Here is a 13,521-nt window from a genome sequence, read left to right as displayed (position 1 = left end):
ACAGTTGTGTTAAAAATTGTTGAAAAGGCACTACTTAGAGAATATGCTGTGCTTTGGCTGCACATGTGATCAGAGGCAGCTGCAGCTTATGAACTGGAAAAGTAGGGTTAGTGGCTAAAGGAGGGATGGTTTGAGGGTGTGTGAAGAAACCACAGAATGAATAATTCAGGGTTACACTTCTCCCAAAGGATGCTATTATTAAATTATTAGAACCAAGTCAAATAAAAAAAGAGAGAGTGATGTCAAGTACAAACTGTGGAATCATAGCTAAAAAAGCATTAGGTGCTGAGATCACCCTTTCCTGCTTCTTTTGTGATCAGGACACTTCCCCATTCAATGTCGTGGCCTGGCATGGGAACTATACCCCCTACAAGTACAACTTGGAGAACTTCATGGTCATCAACGCAGTGGCCTTCGATCACGCAGTAAGTCTGGACCATGGAGGGACTTAGGGGAGAGGCCAACCCTCGGAAGAGAGGGGTTTACAGTAGACCCCTAACATTCACAGATCTAACATTTCCAGTGTACCTATACCCTTGGAAGCCTGAAATACAGTCATTTGTCATTGTGCTGACAGGAATTTGAATCACCTGCATCAAGGTTTCAGTCATAGAGCAAATAACCCAGCTAGTGAGGGAGCCAGGCCAGACATTCAACACTCACCTGTGAACACAGCTCAGTTCTCTATATAGATTAGTCAGAGTAATTCTCCTAGACAGCTAAAAACTTGGTTTCTTCATGGAAAGTTTATCCCAAAAAGAAAATCAACTGCTAATCTTAGTGATGGAGTGATGACAAAGGAACATTTCTGGATTTGGAAAGTTCTCTGTCCTGCCCACAAATACCAAGAGTCTACTTGCTCCAGCTGTGTACTCCAGAGCCTCCACGCTTGGTTGTTTCTAGCAGTGATGGAGCAGATGGCGCTCTTCTAAAGTTACCCATAATGTTCAGTGTTTGAACTTAAACCAAAGAAATTCTAGAACTCGATCACATTTTTCATTCATGTAAGGGCCGTAAATAGGTCCCTGGTCCACACTGCAGGCCCCTAAGGACCCATATTCTCAATAAAGTGCTAGTTCTGGGATCCTGGGGGAAAGTTTCTTTTGCAGCCTAGTTCATAATAGATTAACTTAACTCACCAGCTGGAGAGATAATTAGAGCAGAAGCCAGAGAACTGGAGACAGAAAGATTACTCTGAGCCAGTTCAGCTTATCTCTGGGGGGATGAAACTACCTTTCTGAAAAGCAGCAACTCTGAATAAAACCAAACAGGAAAAGAGAATAAGGCATCAAGCCCAAAACAGCATGAAAAAGGACCCTGAGACACTGATAGAGCTTTATTTGATCCTCACTACCTTATCTTTAATCGTTTAAGATAATTTCTCATGACAGATGAAGTATTAACTCTCACAGCAATAAGAGTCGGTTTTTTGAGTTGCATTTACCCAGGTTCAATCTCCTCTGTGCTGCTGCTATAGTTATTTTTCCAAAATTCAGACCTGATCATTGTACCACTGCATTAGAAAACCTTTGCAGGCTTTCTGTGGTTTAGGATTAAGTCTGAGCTCTGAAGCGTGGTATTTGATGCTCTTCACCATCTGGCCATGGACTCATTTTCCATCGCCATTTCTTGCCCCTCTCCCTTCTGCCAATGTACTCTGGGCTTTAGCTTTCTTGCCTCTTAATAAAATCTGTGTGCATTTTGATGTCTTTCTTATTTTCTGTGCTTAAAAACGCTTTTCTTTTCTTTCCCTCCTTCCTCACGTTTCCTTCCTTCTTTCCTCTCTCCCTCCCTCTCTTGCTTTTTCTTTCTTTTTCCTTTCATTCTTCAGTATCCATCTCAAATGTCACCTTCTCTTTGAAGCCTTCCCTGATCCTCTCAGGTAGAGAGAGGCACTCCTTCCTCTGTACTCCCTTGGATCTCTATTTATAAAGCTAGACTGCCCTCAGCACCTGGCTGTGATTAGTTGTTCATGCACCTGTTTTATGACTCCTTCAGTGTACCTATACCCCACCCCTCCACCAATAATGCTAGAGGGGCAAGGAATAGATTTCAATTATTTTTAAATCCAGACCCTAGCATGGCATCTGAAAGCAAATATGTTCATTGATTTCAATTAAATTGAACCTCAATCTTTGCACTGAAGGACGGTCAAGTTCTTTTAAAATCAGAATAGCGCCCCCCAACCTATTCCCCTTTACACTCCCACCACCCAAACTAGTGATGTAACTGGTGTATTTTAGACCTGAGAGTCAAACGAGAGCGAGGAAGCAATGAGGATACCATCTGAAATGTCTGTGATCACTCAACGAGAAGCAGATCCTACATCTATCCCAAAACTTGGATGTTATTTTATTTCTATGTCCACCTAACTCTAAGAATCCCTTCTGTCAAGAGCGCCCTATGGGCCAGCTCAGCACTGGTCACCCTGACCTGAGCTTGGGAGGTAGGCACCACTGGTTCTCAGACCCACCAGGCAGTGCTCACATGAAATGGGGCTCCTCAGGGTGAAAAGGCAGCTCCAAATTCTCTTAGGTGGTGGTAATTCATTTTACTTCAAACACAGCAAGAGGCGAAAGTCAGATGAGTGATTATTACACCTCAGTGACAAGCCCAGACTTCTTAGTCTGGCCTGTGCGGTTTGATCAGAAATTTGCGTGTCACCTTAAAACCCCATTGTGTGTCACCCACACAATGACACATGTGTGGGTGACATGTGTCATTGTGCGGTCATCTCCCTTTCCTCGTGTATTCAGTCTCTCTCTGTGCTCTCATAGGACCCATCCATTTTCACAGTGCTGACTGCCAAGTCTCTCCGTCCCGGAGTGGCCATCGCTGATTTTGTCATCTTCCCACCTCGGTGGGGGGTTGCTGACAAGACCTTCAGGCCCCCTTATTACCACAGTAAGTCTCTCTTTTGCCACCACATTCGGTATTTGGAAACCAAAGACACAGCACAGTGATGAGCATCGCCACTGGGAATACTGCTGGAGGTGTTTCTGGACGCCCTGCCCTGGCTGGAGTTCAGGATCCTGCCTCCCGAGGCCTGACGCAGCTGAGTGGGCAGTTTGGGCATTTGTAGGGGCCCTCAGAACAGAAGAAGGCCACTTACTGGCCAAATCCCAGGAGCTTTCTCAGGTGACACCTCTATAATTGAGAAAAGGACACAATTAGAAAAGCACACTAGATGCTTTGTGAATAAAGTTGTAACAACCTATGTCCTTTCTGAAGAGTGTCATCCCATCACAGGCCCAGTTGTCCTCCTGGAACTTAGTCCCCTAGAGGACCTGTTGAGAAGAAAGAGAGATTGCTGCTCTGGCTTAGAGCCTGTACCTTACATGCTAGTCCTTGATAATGCACTGTATTGAGATTTGAGAACATTAAGGGACATAAAATCACTTAGAATGCCTTTTTTTCAATGTGTATTACCAGGGCCCACCCCCTGAGAGTTTAATTAGTTGGTTTTGAGATGGAACCTCAAAATCTGCATTTTGAACTAGCAAGTCAGGAGATTCTGACACAGGACGTGTACAGAACACGTATCAAGGACCACTGATTGCCTGGGGCTGTCTCCCCACCCAGGAAGAGGGCTCAGAGCAGTCTGACTTGGGCAAGTCTGCTACTGTGCCACAGCTCTCAACCCGCTTCTTGATCTTGGTTTGTAGTTCAGATTACCTGAAACAAATGGCCTTGTGAAATGCTTCTTAGAATTTTTTAAAAGACTCTTAAGTAAATTTGGCCCAGGACAGATAGATTTCAAAAAAAGTATGATTGCCCCAAGTTAGCTGGAAAAAAATCACAGAACCCCAAGTTAGAAATATTTTTTACCAGAGATATTTAAAATATTGCTTTAGCAACAATCAAAATCTTTGCTACCTTGATGTGACTTTATAGAAGTGGAGAATTATTTCTGTAGCAATATTGCCTCCAGTCATCTTAACGCACCTTAGTCAACTGGATTCAGCATCAATCAGAAAGGCAAAGTCTACTCTCCCACTGTCCTTTGCAATATAGAAAATGATACAGAAATGTCACTACCAAAATCACTGCTACCTAAATTCGTATTCATATCATAGCTGAATTCTGTCTTGCTCTCTTCTTAAAATTAGGCCATGAAGGTGACCCTGAGGACACATGCTGAAGTGAGGAGTGTGACAGCATATTTAAATCATGAGCAGAACTGCTTTTAAAATAGAGACACTTTCTGCTTACAGTCATTTCTTTTCCTCTATTTCCGCTTCGTGGAGAAGCAAGTAAAGCCCTGACCTGGGTCTTACCTTTTCTGCAGGGGCCCTGAAGTAGCACTTTGTTTTCTGGGCAGAGTGGGCATGGCTGCTTCATCAGACACAGAAGTATTTTGGCTTCTACATGTAAGGGAGAGGGGTGGGGCATTTATAACGTCTAATGTGCAAGGGTCTGTACTGCCATCTCTCTCTATTAGCTCATGGTTTGCACTCTTAGCACTCCCTTGCGACAGACTAGGAGTAACTTTAGACCGGCTATTTCTTATTCATCTCTATCACAGTACTTAGCACAGTGTCTAATTATGTGTATTAGATGGGTGGATAGGCAGATGGATGGGGTGGGGAACGGACAGATGAGTAGATGGATGGGTAGATGGGTGGCTGAATGGAAAGGCACTTAAATTTACTCAGGTGTTATATTCCTTTAATTCTTGCTCTAAATATGTTGCTATTCTAATAAAAAGCTTTGTTTCAATAGAAATATAAGATTGAAAGAGTGAGAACATGGTGATTTTTGTCAAATTTTGTGTGACTCCAGAAAGCACAACTAGCACCAATATATTTAACTTATACGAAAGTAAATTTCCATTTAATATGAGAGACCTTTTTAACACCCTAAGCTTTGTTGAGTAGAGAGCTTAGGTAGATTACAGCTCAGGTAGCTTTGTTGAATAGAAAGCTTCCATTCACAGGAGGCACTCAGGCAGAGCCCAGGAGACAGTCTGTCAGAAATGATATAGAAAATTCTTCTGTACTGAGTAGAAGTGGGGATCCCTTCTAATTCTAAGATTTTAGCATTTTATGAAGAGAATGTCAATAGAAGTAGAAAGAAATGAATGAATCTAAGAGGCATTTTGAAGAATGGAAGAAAAAGATGATATCAGATTTTGACATAGAGGATGACATTTGTTAGAACATAGCATTTATAGACTTGGTTTTATAAATACTAAGATTCTTTCATACAGATTAGCATTTGATAATGGACCCCAAGTCCAGGGTTCTTTCCATTATATCACCCTTCCATCAACATACACACACACACACACACACACACACACACACACACACAGACACCACTTTAGTTTTCTGTATTGGGAACCAGAAATATAGTGATGCATGTACTACCGTGAGACTATTTGGGAAGGGGTTCAAATCGTAAAAGAAGATAATTTTGATGAGGCTTGTCAGCCTAAATGATGAGTGGAGTACCTCCATTCTTTATTATAACTTGCATTTTAATAATTAAAATTCTTGCCTGGGTCCTGATTTTCTTTAGATCTAGCCTAATTTCTCTTAGACCGTGGATCACAAGACCTCTGATAACCCACATGGCCATGGAGGAGAGCTTTCCCTACCAAGAATCCCACACTAATAAATGTTTTGTGACTGTTCTTCTGTCCATCTGTATTCTTTACCAATCTTATAAATGTATCAGATTCTCCTATCTTCTTGTCATTCTGTGGAAATGATGTTCAAAAGGTCTTAGTGTTTATGGGTCTTACCTTGGGTACTAAAACCGATACTGCTTCCACCTTCCCAGGGAACTGCATGAGTGAATTTATGGGACTCATCAAAGGTCACTATGAGGCAAAGCAAGGTGGATTCCTGCCAGGAGGGGGCAGCCTGCACAGCACGATGACTCCCCATGGGCCTGATGCCGACTGCTTCGAGAAGGCCAGCAAAGCCAAGCTGGAACCCGAGAGGATTGCCGATGGCACCATGGTAAGCAGGTTAAATCCCAGGCTCTCGTGGCCTCTGAGCTCCCCAGTCTTATTGAGAGAAGTGGCTATTTTTTATTTCTCCAAAGTCATAGAGGAAGAGTCAGGAGAAGAGAGTGTGTATCTGTGTGCCTGTTCCCATGTATGCATGCACATACCCTTGTGTGTATACTAGACTCCTGCTGTAGAAAGAGCTTTGGACTTTGGACATGGAGTCAGGCCTGGTTCAAATCCTAGCTCTTAGCTCTTATGTGACCTTGAACAAGTCACTTATTTCTCTGCTTCACTGCACCATCTGTAGAGTGGGTATGGTATCCAACCCAATAGGTGACTATGATTTAACCTTACACACTGTCCAGCACTGTTCAAATGTAAGTGGGTATTAGTAATACTATGGGAAGCGTCTCCCCTTATCTGCATGCAGCCCTGTGTATTTATGCCTTGTCTCAGAGTCATCCACTTTTTGTAGTAATCCTCTAGGGCCACAGTAGCAGAGGATGCATGATATCACCTTCAGCCAGTTTCTCAAGCCAAGGAGAGTCAAGAAGGCTTTGCATCATTATAGTCAGAGCTGTGAGCAGCAGTTCTCTGCAGTTTTCTCATTTTCTTTTGCTCTCCTTTGGCAAGGGATGAAACTGATGGGATTTAAAACCTGTTTTGTATTCCTCCTGTGTCAGGCTGTAAACATTGAGGCTGAACACAATTGCGGACGGCTGCGGTACTTGATTTTATTTTATTTTTGCATTCTTGGAGGTAGAGTTTATGGACCACAAGGAGTAATTTTATGCTAAATCATATGTAAATTTGCTTTACATTTTTAAATAAATGCCTTTGATCTGCCTGACTTTAAAATCAGTAACACAGACCTGCCTGACTCCATGCCCAATTTGCAAACAACCCAAGCAGCGAGCATTATCTGTCCCTCTGCAGTTTGCTTTTCATCCCAACCCCAGGGCCAGAGTTGGTGGAGCTGGTCTGTGGTGGGAGGGTGAGAAGAGGCCCATTTGCTTGACCTCAGCCTATACGCCCCTTGCAAGGACCTCTGCAGAGTTTCTGCAGACCCCTACATCTCTATGAGACATGGTTTGAGCATCTCACTTAAGCTATTGGTTCCAAAGGATCCTGGAGGGTCACCAGAGTTGCCATTCAATAACGTTTGGTTTCCAAATTGGCCTGGGATAGTCAGTGTTACCAGGGAGCTGTGTTCTGCATCAGCCAGGCACAAAACAGGGCTGTCTTCATGAGATGCAAGACTTTGGGTAACATCTAGGGCCTGGAGCACTAGTGAGAACGAGCCCTTCTACATGGGGGTTCGAGGGCCAGGACACCCTGGGTAGCCTGGGAGCCCAGACAACCTGATGAGAGGGTTCAGCACCTTACCTAGACCTAACTTTGGGTCTCCCTCAGTACCGTGTTTCCCCGAAAGTAAGTCCTAGCCGGACAATCAGCTCTAATGCATCATTTGGAGCAAAAATTAACATAAGACCCACTATTATATATTATATTACATTATATTATATCATTATATTATATTATTATATTATATTATATTATATTATATTATATTATATTATATTATAGACCCGGTCTTATATTATAGTGAAATAAGACCGGGTCTTATACTAATTTTTGCTCCAAAAGACGTATTAGAGCTGATTGCCCGGTTAGGTCTTATTTTCGGGGAAACACAGTATTTCCCATCATATAATTTGGATGCAGGCCCCTCTATATGCCTTATCTTTATTCCACTTTGGAATAAATGAATTTTATACAATACTGCTTTTATAGGTCAACGGGGAGGGCGTTTTGCTTTAGTGAAACCGCAAGACTCCTAAGAAGCAGTCAGTAAAGACCCAGTAACAATAATGGCCGTGATAACAGCTGGTATCTGAATAGTGCTTTGTAAGGCGCACGGCACTTCCACATGATCTCAGCTGGTCCTCACATCAAGCCTGTCATGGGAAATCAGTCAGGGATAATCATCTCCATTGTTTTAAGCAAAAGAAGTTATTGTATTTTAGACACCAAAACGTTAATGTGGCTTCTCTGGATTGTAGCACAAAAGAATTTTTATTTCCCTTTTGTTCATCTGTATTTTTAAAATTTCCAGCAGTCTGAGTGCATCAGAATTGTGGGGTTCCCTTTGGGTTTTGTTTGCTTTTTAAAAGCCACATTGGGTAGAAAACTCAGCAAGCAGTGAAGCCGGAATGTCCGATACACAGAGTACTTGCATATTCTTTCTGTTGCAGACAAAAACCTGACCACAGTGGGACGTCCACCCTTCACACCCTTCTGGATTAGAACTTTTCATAGGGCTACTGCCATTCCTGCCTCCCGATATCCTCCTTCTCCTCCTCACTCTCTCTTTTCCTTTTCCCAACTCATCTCTTGGTCAGAGTCCTGAAAAAGATAGGCTCAGATCCCAACTCTTGCCACTTCTCGCTGCCATCACTTTAGACAAGTCATTTCTGAGCCCAGCTCTGAGCCTTAGTTCCACCTCTGCAAAGTGGGGAGTGTGCCTCCCTCAGAAAGACACAGCCACAGTAATTAATGGCCTTCCAGAGGATGAATATTACTAGAACTCTCCCACCTCTCCTTGGATCTAGCAAACTTAACTCCATAATGCTACAAGGACAACGTGAGGCTTGTGTGCCCAATTTCATTTTACAGAGTGAAACTTAAGGCTCTGAGAAGTTCAGGGTCTTACACAAAGTATCACCCAGTTACAAGTGGTAGGGCTGGAGCCAGACCCAGGGCCTGAGCCTGCTCGCCTCACCATGCTAACACACAGGACTTATTAGTCAAAGATTCTGCCTACTTACATCGTCTCTCTTGACATCTGATCAAATGTGTTTTGTTATCTACCCCACCTCGTCTTTCTCTTCGTTTCCTACAGGCATTTATGTTTGAGTCTTCTCTAAGTATGGCTGTCACCAAGTGGGGGCTCAAGACCTCCAATTCTTTGGATGAGAACTACTACAAGTGCTGGGAGCCTCTCAAGAGCCACTTCACCCCCCATTCCAGGAACCCAGCAGGACCTAATTGAGACTGGAGAATTGCTGCCATCGTTGGGAAGGGATATGTGCAGTTTCCTTTAGAATCTTGTGACTTCTGGCAGTATTGGGGGAGGGGGATAGTTAAAATGAGAACTTACTTTTTTATAGTCAAGTGACTCAGACAATTGTAGGAATTTATTTGAAAAGTTTTATGACTGTCAGATTAATGGTTCAATAAATACTTGCTGGTGTTGTGTGAAAGTGGCAATTGGTCATAATCAGCACTTCATGGAGCAGACCTGTAGTGGCCAGGACTGGGGGTCCCTGAGGTTGGACCAAGACCAGGACCCCTTCAGATGTGCTTAACCGGAGTGCCTTTATTCTAGAAACAAAAGCCCAGGACAACTGCCACAGACCACAAGGTCAAGCCCCAAGGAAGGACAGGCCAGTGTAAGCACCATGAGCTCAGGTTGAAGGCAAGGGAAAGGCCCCTCAGTCAGTTCAGGCACAGGGAAGCAAAGGGGGTCAGCAGAGCTCCAAACAGCTAGTGTCCGCATTAAATAGATGGGCAGCCAGGCCACCAGGCTACCTAACGTTGGTAGTCACATAGCAGCCAACACGGTGATAATGGACAAGAAGTCCAGCCACTGAGAATGAGCGTCATGCACGAAGGGTACCCACTGCCCTGACTTTCACAGTGAAAGCCCCGCATCCCAGGAAATCCCTCAGCCCTGGCCCAAGCAGGGCAGTTAGTCACCCTACTATTCACTCATTTATCAGTCCATTTGGTCACTTTGCATTGAATCTTCACTATGTGCCAGCCACAGAGTGAGATGCTGGGGATGAATGATTGAGAAGGACCAAGTCATCTCTTCCTTTAGCGAGCTCACCGTCTGGGGAGGTCAGGGCCAAAGAAGAGCAAGGGCTTCTGTGCTCGGACACAACAAAACACAGCAGTGCTGTGTGGGGAAGCTGCTCCTCACAACTCCCGTCCCGGGGGTGGGGGTGGGGGTAGGGGGGATGTCCTCCCCAGAATACTGGGCTGCCCAGGACTTTGGGGTGAGTTGATTAGGTTCTCCTGGAGTGAAAAGATAGACACATCAGAACAGAACGGAATGGGAAGTGATATTTGTCACTGCTTTAGTTCTGTACTTTTAGCACATTTTCCCCACTTTGTTGCCATAGTAGCAATTTTGATAGGCTGCTACCAGATTTTTACTTAACAATATGTAGTGAGAGTCAGCCGCGTGTCAGGGCCTAGGGAGTCAGGTTGCCAGATATAAGATACAAAATACAAGATACCCAATTAAATTTAAATTTCAGATAAACCCTGAATAATGAAATATATCCTTTGGACACACGTATACTAAAAATTATTCAGGGTTTATTTGAAATTCAAATTTGACTGGGAAGCCTGTATTTGTATTTGTTAAATCTAGCAATCCTCGGAGGGATAGGGTGGTCAAGGAGATAGACGTGGTCCTTGCCTCTACGGAGGTTACATTCTAGAAGAGGAGGCAGACAAAATAGACAAACAAAATCATTACAAACTGTGAAACGTGCCAAGGAGTAAGCAAATAGACACTGAGTTGAGATGACCAGGTGTTATGGGGAGACCTTTCTTGAGAGAGAAAAGTCTTCCATGAAGATATGACACTTAGTCAGACGTAAAGGATGGGAAGGAACAAGTCATTGGAGGAGTAGGGGTGGGTTGGGGAGGAGGAACATTTCAAGAAAAAGCTTTGTGGCTTCCAGGAACCAAAAGAAAAGTGGATGTGGGGAGCCTAGGAGGAGTCATTGCAAAAGTCCAGGCAAAAGACAACGTTGTCCCAAACTGATGAAGTGGCAGCAGAGACAGAAGTGGATAAATTCCCAAACATTTTGGGGTCGACTTGAAAGAACTTACTAGTGGACTGGATGTAAGGGGTGAGGGAAAGGGGACCTGAGGACAGGCTGGGGTGACCGCGGGGTTTCTGACAGTGGTATCTCATGATCTCAGACAATTAAGGTGAAGGTGTCTTTGAGGGGTATAGAGGTTGGTGTGCCTTCTTAATGTTCCTTACTATAAAGAAGTCTTTCTTAAAAACTAAACATCGTTAACTAGTAAGGAGGTTAATACCTTTAAATGCATTTTAAAATTGACCACTGTGGCAGAAGTTGCCAGTGGCTCCCTAGATACCTCAGCAATCACCATCTAGTGACAGCTAAATGCTTTCACTTGCCAGAACCCCACTGGTAACTCTGCCTGAGGCCCAAACCAGAACTTGGAAAAAGTGTGGAGGATTGAACAGCCCTGGACATAGCCTTCAGCCAATGACAAATGCGAATTAGTAGATTAAAAATGCCAGCTCTCTCACCCCTACCTCTGGGGCTTGTGTTTAGCCCTGACTCTCTATGACCTCCAGAGGATGAGCTACACGTGGCCCCGGTGGTAATTCTGATAATGCACCCATTATTAGCTCCCTTCCCTCGTTTCCCTACTCTCTTAGTGGTGCTACCTGGGCTCTTCTCCCAAATGACCCCGACTAAGACAACCACTAAAGTATTTTACTCCCAGACCCTAGCCTTTCCATAATGAGCTTATCCTAACCATACTCTTATTTGTGTACTTAGAATCTTACCCATTTTGGTTCATTCTATCATCAGTTCCTAAGGCTAAAGCAACATTCTGGGTTTACACAGCCATTTAGCGTCCAAGCCCTTGTACTTTATCATCTTGCTGCTGGCAGGAACTCGTCAGCTGGAGACACTATTTCACCCAGGCCAGACTGTTCACGCTAATTAAAAAAAGATTTAGTTTCCTTCTTTCTTGCTTCAGATCTGCTAGAAAGATCTGTATCATTTCCTTAATTCTCTATTTTTGAAGATACAGCAGGTCCTTGAATATCATCATTTTGTTCAATATTGTTTCATTATAACATTGATGAGATGTCATAGGAAATTAATTCTTGTTTATATCAATTAGCCTATGATAAAATTAGTTTTGTTATATGTCATTTCACTTCAAGTCACAGAACCTATTGACAACATTAAGTGAGGACTTACTGTACCTTCCTCTCAGGCTCCCCAAGAAATATACCATCTCTTTGCTTAGAAAACCTTTTTAAAAATAGGCAACTTGATTTGGTTTCCTCCAATGACAGGGGGGTTTTCTGCCAAGTGCCCTTCGCATCTTTATATATTTTCCTGTTAGGTAGGGTGCAACAGAAGCCACCCTTGTCTTTTTTTCTTTTTGAGAGACTTCTCTCACAGCTCAGGTTACTAGTGATGGCTAAAGACTAACGGTTCTCAACAGGGGTGGTTTTGCAACCTCCCCCCAAGACATCTGGCAAGTCTAGAGACATTTTTGGTGGCCACCACTGGGGAGGTACTACTGGCATCTAGGAGGTAAAGGCTAGGGATGCAGGTAAACATTCTACAAGGCACAGGACAATCTCACACAACAAAGAATTATCCTGTGCTGAATGTCAATCCTGCCAAAGTTGAGAAACCCTGCTCTAGACACAGTGGTTCTCAACTTCAGCTGTACACTGGATCTCCTGGCAGCTTCTAAAACTCCAAGTGCCCAGGGTATACATCAGATCAACTGAATTAGAAACAGTGGGACTGGAACTCCAATGAGAATTTTTTGAAAACTCCTCCAGGGATCCCAATGCACAAGCAAGGCTGAGGACCAGTGTTTTAGAACTATGTTAAAAAAACTATTCAAAACACCCTGTTTCCAATCTCAGATCCTGACCCAAATCAGGGTTTCCTAGGGTCTACAGGAAAGAGGTGAAAAAAAATCCCTAAAGCACCCAACATTCTAGTAAACATTGAACGGGATGGGATGTGGCGTGCAGTGAGGGATTACCCAAGAGGCAAAGCAGGCTACCAGGCCATGGTGGGGAGGGTCACTGCCTCCCACCAGAAAGCATCAGCTCTGTAAAGGTGCTCACGTGGGGCACAGGGAGCATGGGGAGGAAGACAGGGAAGGAAACGTAAGGCCTGATGCAAACTGTCTAGGAGTTACAAGTTAATGTGTACTCTCTGTATTGTGATTTTCCAGAGTGATGATAGAGTTATCACTTGTAGGTTTAAAGGAAATTTTGTCCTCCTGGAAAGATATTTTACTACTAAAATGAAAATAAAAATTAAAAAAGCTTGAAAGCTGACATTTAAAACTTCTTACATTCAGTGATTAGCTAGCCTTCAAGTTGATATAATCAACTTTTATATAATTGCATCACAAATCTGAGGTATGTCCAAAATTTATCCTTTTGTGAGGCAGTATAGTTAAGAGCACAGGTGCTAGAGCCACACTGCCTGAGTTCAAATGCAGCCTCTATCCCTTCTTAGCTGTGTGACCCTGAGCAAGTTACTTAACTTCTCTGACCCTCTGTTTTCTCACCTCTGTTTTCTCAGCTATAAAATGTGGATAATGGTAATGCCTAACTCACAGTGGCAGTGTGAGTATAAAATGAGTTAATATATGTAAATGGCTTAGAATAGAACCGGTCACATAAATAAGCACTGAAAAACAAGTAAGTATTATGCAGGGGGTTGGTGTTTTTTTTCTTTTTG

At 43.4% G+C, this 13,521-nt stretch overlaps 1 protein-coding gene across 1 annotated transcript in view; it reads left to right on the top strand.

The window, feature by feature from the left end:
• HGD (homogentisate 1,2-dioxygenase) overlaps positions 1-9,226 on the top strand; it is a 40,133-nt gene extending 30,907 nt beyond the window's left edge. The window contains exons 11-14 of the mRNA XM_033133403.1: positions 321-425; positions 2,778-2,904; positions 5,785-5,966; positions 8,859-9,226. Of these exons, the coding sequence (XP_032989294.1) occupies positions 321-425; positions 2,778-2,904; positions 5,785-5,966; positions 8,859-9,008 (564 nt within the window). The 3' untranslated portion in view covers positions 9,009-9,226. The remainder of the gene's footprint in view (positions 1-320; positions 426-2,777; positions 2,905-5,784; positions 5,967-8,858) is intronic.
• The last annotated feature ends 4,295 nt before the right edge of the window (positions 9,227-13,521 follow it).

Source organism: Rhinolophus ferrumequinum, chromosome 2 (genome assembly GCF_004115265.2).
Source record: "Rhinolophus ferrumequinum isolate MPI-CBG mRhiFer1 chromosome 2, mRhiFer1_v1.p, whole genome shotgun sequence".
Classification (NCBI taxonomy): Eukaryota; Metazoa; Chordata; class Mammalia; order Chiroptera; family Rhinolophidae; genus Rhinolophus; species Rhinolophus ferrumequinum.
The sequence above is the reverse complement of the archived record's forward strand: the minus strand, read 5'-3'. Positions and strand labels throughout refer to the sequence as shown.